General features: G+C 30.7%; 1 protein-coding gene across 1 annotated transcript; it reads right to left on the bottom strand.

Moving 5' to 3' along the window:
- Positions 1-1399: 1399 nt before the first annotated feature.
- LOC114175754 lies at positions 1400-5594 on the bottom strand. The gene is made up of 6 exons (XM_028060545.1): positions 4737-5594; positions 4424-4621; positions 3680-3933; positions 3508-3597; positions 1756-2472; positions 1400-1670 (listed from the first exon to the last, which is right to left on the bottom strand). The coding sequence occupies exons 2-6, from the start codon at positions 4524-4526 to the stop codon at positions 1650-1652; spliced, it is 1185 nt and encodes a 394-aa protein (XP_027916346.1). The 5' UTR covers positions 4527-4621; positions 4737-5594; the 3' UTR covers positions 1400-1649.
- Between the last annotated feature and the right edge of the window lie 15604 nt (positions 5595-21198).

The raw sequence follows: 21198 nt of genomic DNA, 5'->3' as shown, positions 1-21198 counted from the left end.
CATATAATCAGTGTATGGACATATTTGTGCAATGTATATTGTCAAGCTTGCCTTATCAACATATGGATAGACTCGTCTAGTGTTGCTAGACTCGTCTCATTAGTGTATGGACAAACTCGTCTAATAGGTATTTTTAAACTCGTTTAGTCAATGTGTGAAATTATTTGTCTCTTATTTTTTCCTATATTTGTCTAATGATTGTGTGGACAAATTCATCTAATGTATATTGTTAAACTTGTCTAATCAATGCATCGACAAATTTATTTAATATTTTTTGTTATACTTGTCTAATCATTGTATTCGTAAACTCGTATAATCAATATATAAAATGACTCGTTTAATATTTTTTGTTATACTTATATAACTAATGTACGAGCATACTCATTTACTATATATTATTATACTAGTCTAATTATTTGTTAAGTTTGTTGTCAGACTTGTCTAATCAATATACGTCTAATCTATATTTTTAGACTCATTAATAACAATATAATACATTAGTTATATATTTTAAAATAATTAGTTTTTTAGTTTTTACCTCATTTTGATCTTACTAAAATCTTAAGCTTTAAATTTTCAAATTGAAAATAGAAAAAAGTGAATTCAAATAATATAAACAAAATTTATTATATTAAGAAGTGTGGTTTCTTTTATTACAAATATATAATTTAAAAATAAATTATTAACCACAATATTTTAATTTATTCTATCACAAATATAATTATTTAAATCCATATACCAATTTCTACGTACATATTATTAATCCTTATTTATTTAAGTTGGGATAAATATAAATTCACCCAAAAGAAAATAAGATTGGATATATCAGTCTCTTCAAAATTTTGTATAACTAAATAATGTATACAACGTATTTGATCGATTCAATAATTTAAATTTTTGAGGTTTTATATAATTTTAATATGATCTTAAATATACTGTTTCATATGGATATAGAGAGCGTTGACTGTAAGCACATGGTTTCTGCAGCATGATTAATGATGAATGGTAAATTATATTTACATTTGATTTTTTTTTTATAATAAATAGAGATGGAAGAAAGAAAGTAACTGTATAATTAAATTAAATAATTACTATAAAAATAAGATTTTCACAATATTGAATAAATAATGTAACTCATAATAAATAAGGACTCGCATTTTTCATGCAAATTCATTTAGACCCTACCTAATTTAAAGATAAATAATTAGTTAATTTAATTCAAGAAGTGTCCATATATTCCTAGATACAATATATAATTTCTAGGTTTTTAAAATACTTTTCTTTTGAAGTTTATACCTTTTTAATAGAATATGTGTAAGCAACCCTAACCTAAATCAATTCAAGATCAGAATCGAGTTTAGGGTTTCAAAAGAAAAGAACAGGCAAATAGACAGGAAAAAACAAAATCAACTAATTTCTTGCCCTTTTTCTATTTCTAATGATAATGAAGTATGGTGAACCATTTTATTGTCCTCCTACTAGCTACTAGTTCTATTCTCCAACTAAAACCTGTAGCAGAGTTTGTATCTTTAACAAATAACAGTAAAAATTAGAAAAACTTCTAATTTGTAAACATAATTTACTTGTTGAGTTCCACCTAATCCTCCAGTAATGGAATCAAGTAGCAGTACATGTTGCAGAATAATTGGTCATGGCTGTAACTTCATGTGCTGCAAGAGGAAACAAATGCACAGATCATAAGAAAATTATTGTAAATTAATTACAGCAAAGAAACAGTTCCAGAAGAATAATAACCTTTTGATTGAAGTCTTGTATCTCCTCTTCAGTGAGGCCTTCATCATCTCCAACACTTTCCTGCCACCCAAGTGAACGTAAAAATGCCATCTCTTCCTCTTCTGTAAAATGAAATGGATTGCTGATATGCTGATTCTCTCCACTGCTTGAAGGTTTCAGAGGTTCATTGGCAGCATTGTCATTCACTGTAATCATGGAGCTGGAGTCACTCACCATGTTCAGAGAAGAGGAATCCACTGAAGAAGCTTCTCTAGGTTTCAGAATGGGACAACTAGAGACATTTGTTGTGCTGGCTTCAGACTTCTCCGAGGAACAAGACATGTCAGAAGAAGGGTTTTCCAAGGAACTCTTCCTTGAAAGATTCTTGAAGAAATCATTCCTGCTCTGGGTAGGAAAAGTTGTTTTCTTCTCCAATGTTATCCATGAAGAAGGGGTTGAATTGTTGTTACCTAAGCTTCTAGAGGCAGCAGCTATAGAAGTGGATCTAGTAACTGGGGTGGCCAATGATCTACTATTGGAACTTAAGTTGTCCTTTACTACTGAAGAGACACCATTCAACTCTCTTGAAGCACTGAAATTATGGGAATTAACAGAACTAATTTTCTGCATATCTGAGTTTGGATGAGCACCCTGCAATGAATGACCGGACCGCCGCGAGTAGAAGGGATACTGGTGTCGCCCTGTCTTGGCCTTTGATTTTTCCAAAGAGCTAGCCGCCTTCACCATATTCATATTCCAAAGTTAGTAATATATCAAACACTTTCAACAATCGTTAACTGCTAAATTTTCTTACAGTTATTGAACTTAAATAACAAAGCAAGCCACAAATTCAGTCCAAGAAAGTTTGCACCGCTCAATGGTTTTATATGTTTTGGTACAAGACTCCAAGTTATTTATTGTTTACTTCTAAGGAATGAGCATCAATGCACCAAGTATAGCAGAGATTAGATAACAATGCTGAGATAAAAAGTTCTTTAGCAGAGGTGAGAGTCCTCAATCAAGCATAATATAAGAGGAATTCAACTGCTATAGATTGGTCATGTACACAAGAACAAATTGGAAAAAATGATACAATCCAAATCAGAAAATATAAAAACCTTAAATGTTTCAGAAGTGAAACAGAAAAGATGCCTTTATAACCAATGTTTACGAGAAAATAACTAAATTTGGCTATATAACTCCTTATTTCCTGTAAAGCCTTATACTAAAAATCTGTAACATACAATCCCGGTCACTCTCTTGCCAAAATATTTGAAAGGGAGACTAATGAAATTTTCTCACTGCCTCCAGGCCTAAATAATTTATAGCACAACAAACCTACAAGTGCTCCCAAATGGGAGATTGGACCACGGACTGTGGTTTTCCTTTATGCATTGCAGCAGTTCAAACTCTAATCAATACCTAAAATGCCTTTATTTCTAGTAAGGCATATGGCAGTAAATTGAGTGAAATAAAACTTAACTAAAATCAATCAAAAGTATATACCACAAATAGATGCTTATGTCTTCAACACTTCCAAAATACTTCATTGATTAGAACATAGACAATAAAGTTGGAAGAAAACATATTTTACATGTAAAATGTTTCTGGTTTAGCAGATTCTCAGGTGGAACATCAATCACAGTGCAACATATAACAGTACCATGAAGTTTTCTATTGTGCATAAAACCCATAAATTGTACTATGAAAAAAGTCAATAATGCTTTCATAACTAAATTATTTTAAGAAAAAAGAAGCAGAAGAAACACTTACCAGGGATCTAGGTGTGGATGGTGTCACTGGGATTAATAACCTAGATTGCTTGAGGGCCAACTCTTCAAGCTTTTGAGTACTAGCAGATACCTGTATGGAAAATATACCATAAGAGCACTAAACACATTTCAGCAAATGCAAAACTTAAAATAGAGTTCAACATGAGACATACTTTGGATGGTGAATAAGAGTGATGTGGACTTTGAGCCAATGTCTCAGCCATACTGAGGCCCATAGAAGATGTGCTTGAAGAAATATTAGACTGATGCATCATCATAGCCTTGCTTCTGATTCCAACTGATGCTGAGGTCAGGCCGTCATTGTCAATATCTTTCTCCCCATCCATATCAGTCCAGCTTCTCTCAGAACTACTATATGACCTTGAGAGGCTAGGATTCCGTTGACGACTGGTATAAGTCATATGATCTGACACAAGAAGGATATTTGTCACTATTAGAACTGTTTATGGATGTTTAGAATATTTACTTAATATGTTATTTTATTTAAATTACTTTTAAGAAATATTTCGGTTTTAGAATATCTTTTCTACGAAGATAGGAGAATATTTTAGTTATTATTTAGATTCAGGAAATCTATTGTAAATATTTCGTATTTTGTCAAATTTTTGCTCTATAAACAGAGTAGATAATCTCTTATATTTTCAGAAACCCTAAAAATTCAACAATTTCAGTTATGCAGTATCACGGATGACAGTATCTTCTCACGCACAATATGTGGGGACTAAATATCATACATGGTGAACCAAAGTACAAGATTTCACATTTTATGTGTTGGTGGAAAAGAATAAATGTTCCTGATAGGAAAATTTGTTGACAATACAGAGAATTTCCCTGTCAAGCATTCAAACATGCTATTAAGTATTATGGGGTATTCAGCACTAAGCATAAACAATTACCAGAGTATGGTGATGTGAATTGGTTGTTTGTATCAGTCACTCTACTGTCATTTCCACTGCTTTTCAACCATTGCGGTGCCAATGAATGATCACCTCCTCCCATTCTTCATATCAAATACATCAATCTTCTCCAGGATCTAACTAATTTGTGCTTCACTTTAAATGTCTAAATTATCAGACAATTCCTCTCACACATCCCTAATTACAATCCAATTCATATCATCAATGCTAAAATAACTAACTTCTCAGTCTTTCTTCAAATTCCCAAATTGCAAATGATCAAAAGTGATGTTATGCACACTGTAATAAAAACCTGTTCACTCTTTCTCAATGTACAAATGTACAAAAATTCACTGTACGCTTGGTAATGATGAGGAAACTTCAATGGGAAACAATATCTGCATTTAACCCCTCAGCGCCCTCAAACAATAAAGGGTTGATTTCAGTCTCAAGTTCTTCTCACAGGAAGCAATTTGCTTCGTCAAAAAAGGGACAACGGAATGAATATTTCAGAATCAAAGACACGGAATACAACAAAAAATTATATTATATTACACGAATTCCCTGATCTATGTAACCACTAACCTAGTGTCTAATCCAATTAGTCATAAATTGAACCACAAAAACACCTTCAGACAATCTGCTTAAATTTAATAAACCCTCCAATAACCCAGAGAGAATAATAGGAAGGCGCAGCAAGCCAGGTATATAAGGTAGAAAAACTGAAGGATTAAAAGGGAAAAAATGACTAAAGAATCAAACAAGTGAGAAACACAAGTCAAACATCCTCAGCCATATGCTAAAACTAAGCACCACCCAGTGACTGAAATTGAGGAATTAGACGAAAGAAGGGACAGGGGGTACATTGTAGGGAGGTTATAAGACGATTAAACCGATAAAGGTAGAGACTTTGGGTGGCAAAGAGTGAAGAGGCGAAAAGGGGTTCACGCAGAGGAGCAGAAAGAGGAAGAGGGTGTGATTGCTTGGAGAAGAGGGCAAGGGTTTAATCGAAAAAAGAAGCGAACTTGCGCAGTGGGGTTCTGAAAAGAATTAAAGGGCGGTGTTGAATTTGGTTTGGCGTTTCATGTGGTGTGCTTCTGCTTCACCCACCAGTCACCACTGCCACCTTGTCTTGTGTTGTACCAATGTAAAGGTTTGGTTGGCTTGTGCCTCAAGTATTTGTTTGGTTTAGGTATTTATGTTTACCTTCTTTGCTGAAAAGATAAGTCCTCACTAATTAATACACTTAGTTTATATCATAGTCTATCTAAGCATGCATGATTGCTGTCCAACAAGATATTCATAAATAAAAAGGTTTAATTAATACATGCACTAAATAATATAAGCTACATAATTAATTTTAACATTAATTAAAGGAATTAATGTCATTTAATTTCATTATTATTATATTTAAAGATAAATTATTTCCTGAAGTTGATTCAAAAGGAAAATATTAAAATAAAACCTCAATTGATTCAAAAAAAATTACTCTCTCATTACTCTTTTTCTTAGATTAATCATCCACTTACAAAAAAATCATTAAATACAACCAATTTTATAGATAAAAATAATTAATCAATATTTATACTTATATATAAAGTATTCTTCTTTTTATGTTCATAGTTTTTTTCCGATTTTACCTTTAAATAATTTATTTAAATTAAAATAATTATTTTATCAATATTATCTTTTAAGTGGTGGTTTGTTTAAATTTAATCACCTTTTCGATTTAATCGTTTTAAACTTTAAAAAATTTAATTAAAAAATTACCTATACAAAATATAAAGACCAGTTACAATAAAATTATAAAGGTTTAATTATTTGTATGGTATCCACTTTGGTAGAGGTGTGTTAATCTGGTACCTGCCTTCAAAAAGATGTTAATTGCATTCTAACTTTTGAAAAAGTACTTCAATTATGTCTATTTCAGACGGAGTTAACTAACGCTGTTAACGACGTGCCACGTGTCAGTCTGTGATTTTTTTAATTTTTTAAATTTTTTTAAAATTATTTGAAAAAAATCTAAATGCCACGTGTCAGGTCCATGTGTGTGACACGTGGCATTGTTAGTGCCACGTGGCATCTTAATGCCACTTGTTAGTGTCATTATCAGATGTCATTGTCTTGATTTCGATTTATTTCCCATATATGTATCAATGATTCAATTTAGTCCTTATTTATGTGTCTCTGATTCAATTTTGACCCAGTTTTTTTTAATAATTAAAATTCATTTTTTATAAAATTAAAAGTAATTAAGTATAAAATTTTCACAAAAATTAAGTATTTGATATTTATATTAAAATTTAGTGGTAAAATTCATTTTATTAAGTCATTTTTAAAAAAAAAATTAGTGTAACATTCATACGAATAAAAATTTTGGTTTAAAATTAGTAAGAGACAATATTGTTCGATTTTGAAAAATTAAAATTAACAAAACATGAGTACTTAATCAAAAAATAATTAACAAAGTAATATGTTAAAAAGTTGTTTTTAATAAAAACATATTAGTATAAAATTTATACAAATAATAAATTTGGTCTGAAATTGAGAGAAACAATATAAATATTAGTACTTAATTTTGTAAAAATATTTATACTTAATTAATTTTAATCTTATAAAAAATGGATTACAAAAATATTTTAATTATTAAAAAAAATTAGGACAAAATTGAATGAGATACACATAAATAGGTACTAAATTGAATCAAAAAGACATATATGGGAATTAAATCGAAATCAACACAATGACATATGATAATGACATGACACGTGGCATTGCAATGTCACGTGACACTGACAATGCCACGTGTCACACACAGGGACCTAACACGTGACATTTTTTTTCTTCAAAAAATTAAAAAAAAATTAAAAAAAAATAACTCCGTCTGAAAGGGACCTAATTGGAACACTTTTTCAAATGTTGAGATGCAATTGATACTTTTTTAAAAGCGGGTACCATATTGACACACCTCTACCAAAGTGGGTACCATACGAGTAATTATACCAATTATAAATTATAATAATCACAATATTAATATAAAAAGAAGGGCTTAAATACCTTTTTCGTCCTCATTTTCGTAGTGTTTGTTGCGGATGATCCTCATTTTGACAGAATGTTTAAAATGGTCCTCATTTTTTACCGAATGTTTAAAATGATAATCATTTTTGCAATTCGTGTTTTATTTGATCCTTTTTCTGTGACGCCGTTTAAATCAGTAACGGAGCATTGTACAAGTGACAATGTTTGTATTACATTTGGGGTGTGTTACATGTACTGTACAGATGACTAATTAACGTTAACTTTTCAATTTGGAGGAAATTTTGTAATTAGGACTTGAGTTGGATTGTAGTCGCGCTCTTCATCGTTGGAGGCGATTTCTTCATCTTCGTCTTTATTGAGCTCGAATTTGCAGAGGAAGTAGCTAATACTTTTCATTTCATTGTTAGATTACAGTTGCGCTCTTCATTTCAATTTTCTAATTAATCATCATCAACGAGGTAAGTGGGTTTAGGGTTTTCTGGGTTATGTTTGCTCGTGGGTTAGGATTTTTGTAATTCTATTTTGGGGTTTGTTTGTGCTTGGATTGTTGTGATGTTCTGCATGGTTTCTAAATTACCACACTTGTACAGTACATGTAACACACTATCAATGCAACGTAATACAAACAGTGTCACTTGTACAGTGCTCCGTTACTGATTTAAACGGCGTCACAGAAAAGGACCAAATAAAACACGAATTGCGAAAATGAGGACCATTTTAAACATTCGATAAAAATGAGGACCATTTTAAACATTCTATCAAAATGAGGATCATCCGCAACAAACACTACAAAAATGAGAACGAAAAAGGTATTTAAGCCAAAAAGAAGTGAACACAAGTCTATATCTATATATGAAGAAGATTATTCTTTTTGTTGTTCATACTTGTTTTTCAATTTCACCTTTTAAATATTCTTTTAAATAATGATTATTCTATGAATATTATCTTTTAAGTGGTTGTTTGTTTAAATTTAGACATTTTCTTTGGTTTAACCACTTTTTAAACTTAACTATCTTTTTAATTAAAAAATTACCAACAAAATAAATAAAATCTACTTACAATAAAATTATAAAATCATTTAATTTTAATTTTATAATTATAATAATAACAATAATAATATTTTTATCATTTTTTATTAATATAAGAAAAAAGTGAACACATGTGTTAAAAATATATAATAAAAATATCAATTTGAATAAAAATATTTGCATAACATTTATATAAAAATTAATTTTTGTTTCAATTTGGTGAGGAAAGAAAGTGTACAATTTTTACAAAAATTGCGACTAAATTGAGAATGAGGAAATGACACCTGCCACATCACACTGTCATTGCCACATGACACAACATCAGCTTGACAGGTGTCAAATTTTTATTTAAAATAATAATAATAAAAAAAAATTAAAAAAAAAGTAAAAGAAATTTCAAAAAATTCAGGAACTGACATGTGACACCCTTTTAACGTTATTGTTGCACCATTAACATAAAGTTTTTTTATTGCATTAAATTGTCCAAAATAGTGATCAAATTGAGATAAAAAGAATAGACAGACCAAAGATGTTCAAATGATGTATGTCAATTAAATATTTTTTATGTCTCACATTTGAATATTTCTATTCTTTTTTAATATTTATATTTATTGTATATTTTTCTTTGAGATGAAAATGTTTAAGTGTCTCAATTTTTGATGTCACAATTTAAGTGTTTAATAGCATAAACCTTTCATTTACTAGGTAATATAAAAATCATATCTTCTTTACTCTATTATAATTAATTTTTGTTTCATTTGATTTTGTTTCGCTCAAAACAATTTTCATTATTTCTCAACTATTAACTGTGTTGATATTTGAAAAGTTTTCTTAGATCTCTAAGGTATTTTTCATCTTACCATATCCTTACTTATACATTTGTTTTTCTTAATGCGATTTCATTCAATAATCTCTCAAATTGTTTCTAAGACACACATTTGATATATTTTTGATATTTTTATTTGTTATTTATTTTTATCATGTAGGATACTATTTTGATTATTTTATATAATTATTTTTTATTTTTTATTTCATTGTCAATCATACTGTAATTTTGTCGCCATAATTGTATAAATAAAATTTATTTACTATAATATAAAAATTTAATGTAATTGCCATGAATATTTTTTATCACCATCCAACACAGATCGAAGTTCAAAAGATACAACATCTATTTTAAAATTTTATTATTATTAGTTTCATTTTTTTTTCTTTAGGTGATATTGATAAAGTGATGTATTATAATTTTTATTAGTGTATAAAAAAATAGATTTATTAGAATTTAAAAAATTGAACTAAACAAACATTTAAAATATATTTTAATTTGAATATTTGTTTTTCTTTTATATATTTTTTTTACATATTTTTAAAATTTTATCAACTAGGTTCCATTAATGTTTGCAAATTTAATAAATGTTTTAGATCTCATGAAATTTTATTTGGTATTCTAATTTGAAATGTATACAATTATAATTTATTTCTAAATATTTGATATCGAAGAAACAAACTTCATTTTAATATTGAATATTTGATAATATTATGTTTCCTTTACTGTAATTTTTTATTATTTTATAAAAATTAATTAATATTGAAACGGTAAGAGAACAAGTACGAGTATGAGTACTAGAATATACCCGTTACTCGGTGGAAATGTGGGATAGCGAAACCCCTTGTTGCCATCCCTAAATATGGGAAATATTTAATATAATTGGAAATATAAATAAATAAATAAATTTATTGTTACTCATATTTGTATGGACTCTTATTTTTGTTGGTAAATGTTATTTATAGGCAAGCACTTTTTAACTTTATTACATTTATTTTGTTTTAAATCAAATTTATTACAAATTATTATTTTATTTAATCAAATATAATACTATTTACCCCCTTCTATCTATAAATACTACCTATTTTCATAAGCATAGGACACAACAAACACATCAACACATAAAAGGTGTTTCCAATCTTCTACTCTATAATATTTTTTAAAATATTGGTGTTTCGATGTTCATAAGGTTTATGGATCTTTCTTTGTACTATATTGATATGACATGTTGTTGTATCTTGGGATAAAAGTGTATATAATGTTGTTTATGTCTTGTGCAGTGAGGGCGTTTTCTCTCTAGGGATAACGCTCTGCGTGCCTCAACCTAAGTTATTTCTATTCCTTTCTTCAATTATAATTGTATCATATTTTTTTTATTATTTGTTAGACTTGATGAATATTCTATTATCTATATATCTATGTTATTCTTATATAATTATTATCATTTATTTTTATTATTTTCCCAACATTCTTAGAGAGAAAAGTGTGTTATTTTAGTTTACTAATCATTATTCCTTTTATTGTAAAATTCAGAGATAATGTTATGTAATATATTTGTCATGGATATGATTAAGTCATTCTCAAATACATCTGAAAAATTTATGGGTAAAATTTATTTTTCTACTGGCAACAACAAATAAAATATGGTTATACTTTTTTGTGATATATAGAGCTACTAAGTAATATGTTATGATATTTTTGATAAATATATTTGATGTCATGGACATACTTTAAGTGTTTTGCCTAATAATATTTATAAAATATCTTATCATACTGAATTTTTTTTAAGTAAGGGGAAGCACTTAAATTGAAACAAGTTTGTTGAAATATTTTATGTAAATATTCTTGTGAAAAATAGTTGAGTTTGAAATGATTAATAATAAACCTATATTTTATCATAATCGTGAATTTAAAAAATTCGTTTATTATATGAAATTAAAAGGATTTGTTTTACTTGACACCATGCTTATGAGTTTTATGATTTAAAATTACCCCCTTTATTGCCTCAAAGTTTAAAAATTTATTTTTTGATGTTTTGATCGTGTGCCTCTGTGTTGAGCAAAAACATCGTTTTTATCTTTAATGCTTGCTAAAGTTAATACTATTAATATAGGTGTTGCATATGATTTTCCATCTGAAAGGTTTCATATCACTAACCTTAAGTTAAATTATGTTTAACTCAAACGATTGATTTATAGACTGAGACTAATGTTCATATGCATGCTAATAAAAAAATATTTTGTTTATACAATAAATAAAAGAAAAAATATTTTGTTTATTACTAAGTGGCTTTTTAATACAATAGAGTTTTTATTTCTGGATATGGTGATTTTGTCGTTAAAGGTATATTTATGATAGTTTTGTTTAAGACGGCTTATGCCTTTATCTTCAAATAAAATATCTAGTATTTCTTCATTGTTATTTTAAATATATGATAATCATGTTGTGAAATAATATGATAATTGAATTATGATTGTTAGCATGAAATATGAATTGGCTTGGTGGTTTGGTATTGATTTAGCTTTGGCAGGGTGAGGGTTTCAAATCTTGGTGAACTCAAATTGAACATTTTTTTAGTCATTTTTGGTTTTGGCATGAAGGTGAAGGGTTAACGTAAACCCTAGAGAAATGGCAGCCAAGAGGGGGGAGAGGCTGAAAACGGATTATAAAAGGGGTCCATGAATAACAATCAACATCACCATTAAGTCTAGGTTCGTTTTATATTATTACCTAGTTTTTAGGACACCTTTAAAAGGCTAAAGTGAGGTAAAGGGAAGGGTTTGGCAAGCTGGAAACTATACCTACAGAGAGAGCACGAAAACTCTAGAATTGGGTGAGGTTGAGTGAGAGTTGAGGGGCTGAATAGAGAGGAACCAAGGAGGGTTGGTGATCAAAGGATAACTTCCCAATTGTCAAGGTTTAAAGCTAAAAGGATCCAGGTTAGGGGAGCTTTTATATGTTAGAATTTTTATAAGTGTATTTGAATTGATGGATATATATATATATAATTGTGATTATTGCTCGTTTCTGGTTGAATCTTTGTGTTTCTGGAAAATTTCCAGAAACCGCCTGGCGGGCTGTTCATAGCCGCCAGGCAGCGCATGTAATTATATGTGATCTGGGTTCCTGGCCGAGGAACCGCCTGGCGGTGATGAATTTTCGCCAGGCGATGCGAGTCTGTTGGGCTCGATTTCTGGTGATTTGGGGTGTTTTGGATTGAGTTGATCGGGGAAAAACAAAGGGATAATGGTTACTGGAAGTTCTAACTTGTTTTCCATTGATTTTGAGCGTAATGAAAGGTTTAATCCGATGGAACAATGTAATTGAGTTGTAGGGTTTGGGAATTGGCGGTTTTGTAGAACTAAACTAGACAAAGTTTATTATAATAAAACTAATGTTGTTGGAATTAGACTAAGCGCGGATTGATGGCACTCGTATTAGGTTCTTGGAGAGGATTGGTTGAGATAGGAAGAAAAGGGGGCATCCAGATGGTATGAGGATCATTTTCGCAGGGGCTGTAAAACTGGGAAATTGCCCAGAAATCTATGTGCCGCCTGGCGGCACGGGCTTTGCCGCCAAGCGCCTTCACAGCAGTGTTGTTCCTGGGTGGTTGCGTGAGACAGTGAGGATGTGGGGGGATCTTGAGGTCAGGTTGAAGAGTGAATGAAATTAGGAAGGGTGAGGAGGGGGAATGAGAATTGTAACAGTTAGAGGATTGAGTTGAGGTAGCAGGATTTGTTGACAGGTCTTGGGTGGTTGTAAGTGGGAAGTTAGAGACAAACTTGGTAATGGTAATGAGTGAATTATGAATTGATAGGTGAGGAATATTAACATAAGATAAATCTGTTTATTTTATCAAGCATACGAGGATATATTACATGGATGGAAGTGGAAATTTTGGTTAGGGAAATGTCCACTCGAGGGCTGATGTACTATAGTAGTGTTATCTTAGCTGGAATTTGAAAGTAGAAAATGTATATATGAAGGTTGACACTGAACTCAGTGGGATCTGACTTGGAATGCAAACAACGTAGTACCCTTAAAGTGGAGGATCTTGATAAGAATAGGAGGTGCATCTAGTAGGTAAATCAGTAATGTTAATAGATGTGAGGCATTGTGGCAGTGTGATACACTGAAGCTTTAACTATTAAACTTGGTTGAGTGACTAATGAGGTCTAGTTACGAATCCTTGTGACTTAATTCAGAGCAGTACAGTAACCAGGGGTGCAATTGATATAGTGCCTGGCGGTGGGGGTTAGGCCGCCAGGCAATATCGAGGCAACAATGGGGTTTGGTGCAAGTGGCGCCTGGCGGTGAAGGAGGTCCCGCCAGGCGATAGAGAACAAACAAAAGCGCTATGGGGTCGCGTCCGCCCGACGGTGTGGGAGTTTATGCCAGGTGGTTGTTGTAGAATTTGAAATTATTTTGAGGCGCTTGGCGCCTGGCGGTACGTGTCCCCCGCCAGGCGGTCTGGAAGTTGTAGCGCCTAGCGGTACGTGTCCCCCGCTAGGTGATGTAGTGGCTGTAAGTCCTAAGTTATTGGACTTAGTAGGGTGATCTACAAGGCTTTTAGTGATGCCTCAAAGGTAAGATTGCTGGGTTCCTTGAGTTGAGCTCGGAATGTATCCCTTGAGTTGAGCTCGGAATGACATCCCTCGAGTTGAGCTCGGGATGGCGGATGAACACGAGGAACCCTTGAGTTGAGCTCGGGTTGGCGAGTGTTGCCGGTGTGAGTGTGCTGGTTGTGGCCAGTACGGATGGGTCCAGGTAGATTGCCCTCCTCAGTTGTTGGTTGACGAGTTTGGTAGTCTTGGGACATTACGGACTATGTTCGTAATTGGAAACTCCACCTGGCGTTACGGTGTATGATCCGTGGCATTGGTTCCCGCACGTGCTCTGTCGGTTGTGGCCGACAGGTTTGGCAGTAAATTATCTTGGGGTAATCACTAGAAGAGGTAGAACACGAATGGTTTGGTTGTGGCCAGACGTTAGAGAATTGAGTAAGCTATGGTATCTTGATTTTTGTAGAGTTTACAGCTGTATAACTGATTATTTGATTATTGTTATGATTTGTTGTTTTCATAAGCTCACCCTATCTGCTTGTGTTTGGCGATGATCGTGTACGCGGTACACGTGAGCAGAGAATGTTGATGTAGGTGGAGCCAGTGAGGATTAGTCACGGAGCGTGGAAAATGCTTGGGAGTTTTATACATTTTTGTAATATTTTGGGTTGGACTATTTTGTAAACTCTTATGAGAGGTTTTATTATGTTGTTTCAGTTTTATTAACTATGGATTTTGCTTTTATCCTTGTAAGTTAATAAAATTTAAATTTTCCGCGTTTTTGGGAAATGAGGTTTATTCATAAATGCGGCAGCTTTATAATTTTAATAGTTTTATTTATTTAAATCAGTAATATCCTGACGGGATGTTACATTGATAATGACATAACTTAAATGGATTGACATTTAAGTTGTGTTGTTTTTGGTAATGACATTGAAATTATATTATTTTTATACATGATAAAGTTAGCAATATATATGATGAAACTTTATATTTTGCTTGTCATTCTCAAATAGAATTCCTTATGGGTTATGAAAAAAAAAGGATAACCACATTTAAAATAGTTCAAAGCGTGGGGCAAAGGTTAGCATACCTCTTTATAAGAAAAGAAAATTTCATTGTTATGTATTGTGAAGTGAGTGAAATTTCTTACAATATTATAATAGAATATAAGAATGTTTCTGTTAAAGGATAAATTGAAAAAAATCGTTTGTGATACCTTTAGTGATAATATTATTTGTGATTCTTTAGTAATGATGTTTATTATGTGAAATTTCTTGAGATTATTGAAGGATATATTATTACAAATTGAATTTTGATTTTTGGTGACACAAAATCAACTATTGGTTGTGTTTTTACTTTGGGTGGATGTGCAATATCATGAAAATGTATTAAACAAAATGTTGTCTCACGATATACCATGGAAGCAAAGATTCTTGTTGTAAATACTATTGTTGCTAAGACAAATTTTTATTATCTACATGATTTACACTAATCAAGTGCCAACCCCCCCCCCCCCCCCCCCCCCCTCCATCAAATTAAGAAACTAAAACAAGTTGAAAAATAAGAGATTGAGGAATTTATGCCTAAACCAACACACCCAACAATAACACATCCCTACACTTGAATTATGGATGACAAAAGTTTTAAGAGGGCTCTTATAGAAGATGAGGCAATCCAAGCATTGAATTAGAAGTTATATGGTGACATGGTCAACCAAGAATCCTCTTCCAAATCCTTTTATGAGGAAAACTTCATGACAACCATTTAAGACCCCTACATTCTATGAGTTGTGTGAACTTTGCCTTCTAATGGCACTACAATGTTATTTCTTTAAGAACTATTTTTCTATCTCTTGAAGAAATTATAAAAAATTCCAAAGGATTCAAAAGTCAAAGGTTTGTATGGCCTTTTTGAAACCTCACCAACCATTATTAGGCCAAACCTTTTGAAAAAGTTAAAAGTTTTACACTCTATCCATTAAGGAGATCCATAATCTGAAAAAGGATATGAAGTTATATGCTCCAAAGCTTATAACAAATCTTAAGGCATAGGCTAACACAAAAGCTAAAATTGAACAAACATTATTCCTCAAGCTAAAGGATATTCAAAAAGCTCTAGATCAAGTAAAATTATTGTTACTGCTAATCCTATTCGAGATACCAAGGGGAAATATCCTCCTTCATTTGAATCTCAAATAACAACACTTATACCAACAATCCCAATGAACAATGCCTCTGCCAACATTTTGTACTCGACTTAATGAGTGGTCTAAGTAGTCCTTAATGAAGAAAGGAGAGAGAGACACAAGCTTTGTTCTATGTGATAGAGTAAAGAAGAAAAGGCCAAGATTAATCAAATTGCCACATCCTTTACTTTGTAGATTCAACAACATTTTTCATAACTTTAAAAATGATTTCCATCTAAAACACCTTATTCTCCTGCTAATCCACCAAAAGATCAACCTTTCTCATCCCAACCAATCAATTAGCCACTTACAGCTAAGCTAAAAGAGGACAACTTTTTATACTTAAGATCGTAACTTTTTCTAGGGGTGGTAACGAGGGATGACCCGCACCATTTAGTCGTATCCAACATTTTACCAACAAAAGTGAGTTGGGGAGGATTGGCTCGTATCAGAATCACATACTAGTTTTGTTGTATAAGAAAAATCTTAAAAAAAAGAGACTTATGTAAATGTTGCAACAATAGTCTTCTTTTAATATTTCACACCTTTGTTGTACTCCATGAGTGTACATTGGATGTAGAAAATAAAATCCAAATAAGCTAAATAAAAATAAGATTAACAACTACATAAAAATGTCAAAGTTAACTCTTTCAGGAAAAAGAAAACATAAAAAAAAATTATAATTTAAGCTACTAAACAACTATAGTAATTAACCATAATCTTTTCTTGACTTCAGAAGTATCATTATTAATTTTCCATTTTAATTACATTGGATATAGCCTCGAAAGAACTTTCATCTTCCATTATTTCGTAATTATAATTTTTCCCATTATAATTTGCATACCTTTGAGCAATGACAATAAATGAATTAAAAATAAAAATAATAAAATAAAATTAGGATAATTAAAAGGATTATTACCCTTAGAAAATTCATACTTCTAACTAAAAGTGCAAATAATTACTTGCACATTTTTAAGCAAGAGATAAGTCCTATATTTGTTAAGGATCCGAGAGGTAATTCGTATGTTTGTTCCTCACTAAAACCATAAGATATTAGTAAGTTTCATAATCAAATTTTGGATTTCTATTAGATGCTTTATTTTTCATGTTCCTTTATGCACTTTCTCTATACTATTCCTAAATTTCTAATGTCCTCTCTTATGCATTAATTTTTTTTTTCACCTTTAGCGTTTGACTAATTTCAGCTTACTATGAAATGCTTCCCTTTAGTTTTTAATTATTAACATATGTTTACAATTAAATAAAAATAATAATACTTTAATAAGCGATGAGATGAAACAAATTGATATGAAAAGGGGATGAGTGTAGATTTGAGAAGAGGAATCAAATGAAGATGTTCATAATTTTTTACCTTTCTTGCAAGGAACACATAATTCTAAGGACAATTATGATGTCTAAGATTTTTGTCTTTTTTTTAGTCGAACTAAGATATTGTTAACTTTGATTCTTATGTTGTCACTCCTAAACTTCTTTTGGACCTTAAGAAAGTGTGCAATCAATGAGAATGAGTTGTATATGTAAAGTTAAAAGGAAACATAGGTGCTAAGCGTATTTAACTAGGAAGAGATGCCATTCTAATTCAAGATGTTAGAGTTACTATCATACCTTGACTCTAATACCAAAATATCAGCACTTTGATTATTCATAACTTTTCAAAACAGTGTATATGTATCAACCTTTTCGTGAGCTTATGATTAAGATATGATCATTATTACATATATTCTATTTCAATAAAAACAAATTCACTCTAATCTAACAAGAACCATGAGTTGACATGTTTTAACAAAATCATGTCTTTAATTTTATAGGTTGAATTCTCTAAAAATGAACTCCAGCAACTAACACTGACAAGACTTTTTATGTTTGATATTTTAGGAATTTTACGTTTGTTTTTGGTTTGCAGAAGATGTAAATTTACGTCTGTAAAATTATCAATGTAAATTTATGTATGTTGGCTTATAATAGACGTACTTTTACATTTGTTGCTCTTATACAAATGTAAATTTATGTTTGTTGTAGACAAAAAACTTAAATTTTAGAGTTTTTTTTCTCTATTCTACACCAAATTTACATATGTTATTGTAATACCAAATATAAATTTACATATGTTAGTGTCCTAACAGACATAAATTTACGACTGTTAATGCAATAACATGCATAAATTCTTGAGTTTTTTTTTTTTAAATTGAAATGGTTTTGGCATGAAACTAAAACTTGAAAAATATAAAATATCTAGAACAACATATACATTTCAAATATAACATTTCTAGAAGATAATATATAAATTCAAAATAAGTATGTATTAAATAAAAAAGGTAATCCAACTTCGAACAAAAAGCTAACAAAAACCTAATCTTCTACATTGTTTAAGAGATAATTTGCCCACTCTAATCTTATTTTGATCATTTTCTCCTTTGATATGAGTAAGCAATCCTAAAAAACCTAAAATAATGATACAATGTTATTATGTATAGTTTTCCTCAAACCATACAATTCATGCACAAGTTATATAAATGTTTAGCATTGTCCAATTTTGAATCACTCATGCCTTAATGATAGTTTTGATCCAATGCATGATGTAGTACCCATATTTGTAGAACTACTCTACCTATTAAACTAAATTGGACATAAAAAGACAATTATGAAAGTTGTAACATTATCCTTGTGGTAAGGTCTTTAGTTCATTGTTGGGTTTCTTATGAATGGAACATAACAAGACAATTATGGATTTTTCAAGAATGAAAACTTCAATGTATCAATCCAAGTAAAACTTTCTTGGTGAGTTTGTCATCCATGTTATCAACCCTTATGTTCTAAATTTTTGAATGCTTTGGGGCTCCAAAAATCCATACAACGATGAGCGACTTAGCTTCACACTCATTGTGTCCATGTAGCTAAGACAATGAATTATGTTAGTTTTGAAATGGTTGAAATGCCAAGAAGGGGGAGGGGGGTTGAATTGGCTAGTTAAAAATTTAGGCTATCTTGAAAGCTAAAAACCACATTTAATTGAATCAATTATATCACCAAGTTAGGATGCAAAAGCTACTAAACTGTATACTTTTAATCGGTCAAAAATAGAGTTAATCGATTGATTTTACTAAACAGATTCTATTATGGTATAATCAACAAATTGAAACAGAAAAACAGTCGACTGAAATACTGGGAAAAATGCAGAAATGCAGATTTGAGTTTTAAACCAGATTAAAAGAGACATTTTAACCTGTTGAAAAACCATTCAACAAATTAAAAGACACACCAAAGACCAAATACATCAAATTAATGCTACAAGGTCCACAATATGAATTACAAACTTCAAATATACTTTCTTAATAATGTAACTATGTGAAGAACACACGTTCCAGCCTTGATCAACATGAATACCATCAAATCTCATTTCCTTCATCAATGTAGGCTTCATTCCAATGGTAATGACTTCAAGGTAATTCAAAAGGGCTTCATCAAATCTTCATCAAATCTTCAAGAGGCATACCACCTTGGTTTCACATGTCTACAAATTATACGTTAAACGCAATAATTTTAATATAGTAAATGTAGAAGACACATTACTACGTTGAGACACCAGAGTTGGATGGTAGAAATGTTCAATATCTTGTCTCCACCATACACTTCCATTGCATCAAAAAGGGAAATGTAAAATGAGACATGAGATTCGATTCCAAATACTCGAAAATTCCATTATATTTTTATTGGATTTCTATTGAACTTAGGCATAATGTTGACAAGATTTGAAAACGATCATCCCATCTTTTGTCATGTCGTCATATTCATCAATAATAGGGTTTTACACCTTCTTTTGATGACAAGGAACTGAAACAAATATATGCAAAACGTTTAGCTCATCTATTTATAAATATAAAAAAAATTATTTAAAAAAGGCAATGCACAACCTGTTTTGTGTAACATATACCATGAGGCTAAGGCATAAATGTGCCTAAGGCCTCACCTACAAGTTAAACCTCTAAAGTTGGCAGAGGCAATCAAGCAATAGAATCTCTAACCTCATCAACCATCACATGTGTTTATTCTGGCTATATAGGAACACCGTATGGTTGTTAAACCCTTTGTCACTTAAGGATTCAACAAAAATCCAATTCCCCTCTTTAATGTAGTAGAGTGATAATCTGAGCATGTGAAAATTGAGTTTTGTTGATTGTGATGAGGGACTACAATATAATACTCTAAACAACATTAAAATGATCCTAAAATACCAATGAAATAATGCATGAACTATATTTAATGTTACAACTAAAATTGGGTAGAATGCATATTTCTATAATTGAAATCTATGGTTTTGATATCTACAATGATTTTTAATGAATGGAAATAAGATATGAATGCATGGAATGTGTTAAGAAATGATAATGAACATATTTTGTACTTTAAAAGTAGCTAAAATGACGTCGAACAGTGAAAACAAAAAAGTGTTTGTCAAAATGCCTAAGAAAATCTAATATGCAACAAGAGTTTAATGAATTGTCTAAATGAACTAAAAAATATGATTTATGCAAAACTAAGACTGGGAACAAGTTTCTATACCTAAAACTAACCATGATATGCATCCAAAACTAGTAAAACATAGAAAATGATCAAAATTAAATTTCAAAACTAAAGTTTGGCAGAAATTGCAATGAATATAAGTTTTGATAGCTTTTCAACACAAGGCTCATATGGTCTATCATGCAAGAATTAGTTGTATATCATGCAAATGCATGGAACCTATTTGAAACATTAAAATTATGCTTTTTAGAAAATAATTAGGAAAAAACAGGAGAAGTAACCCATTCAATGTTTATCCCCAAATTCCGATCAATCAATCACTTAATATAATTCAAAGTTAACAATACATTTGCAATTGCCACTCAATGCAATCAACTTCCACTCAACACAATCAACTATAAGGGAATTAAAACAAATAGCAACAATGAGGGTTTCTATTCTATTATATTTTCTATTAATATTATTTTATTTACAAGCAAACAAATTATGGTGACATAAATTTATCGTAAATATATTTATCTTTCAATTTTGTTAATTTAAAAATGTAACTTTTCTTTTTTTTAATTTCTCTCTATGTTTGGATTAATCAC

This window comes from Vigna unguiculata, chromosome 3 (genome assembly GCF_004118075.2).
Source record: "Vigna unguiculata cultivar IT97K-499-35 chromosome 3, ASM411807v1, whole genome shotgun sequence".
Classification (NCBI taxonomy): Eukaryota; Viridiplantae; Streptophyta; class Magnoliopsida; order Fabales; family Fabaceae; genus Vigna; species Vigna unguiculata.
The sequence above is the reverse complement of the archived record's forward strand: the minus strand, read 5'-3'. Positions and strand labels throughout refer to the sequence as shown.

Bases quoted from the DNA above. Each gene is read 5' to 3' on its own strand.
- LOC114175754 (XM_028060545.1), bottom strand. From the start codon at position 4,526: ATGGGAGGAGGTGATCATTCATTGGCACCGCAATGGTTGAAAAGCAGT. The intron at 3,934-4,423 runs GTAATTGTTTAT...TTCTTGTGTCAG, and splicing joins ATTCACATCACCATACTCTG to ATCATATGACTTATACCAGT. The intron at 3,598-3,679 runs GTATGTCTCATG...TTTTCCATACAG, and splicing joins ACTCTTATTCACCATCCAAA to GTATCTGCTAGTACTCAAAA.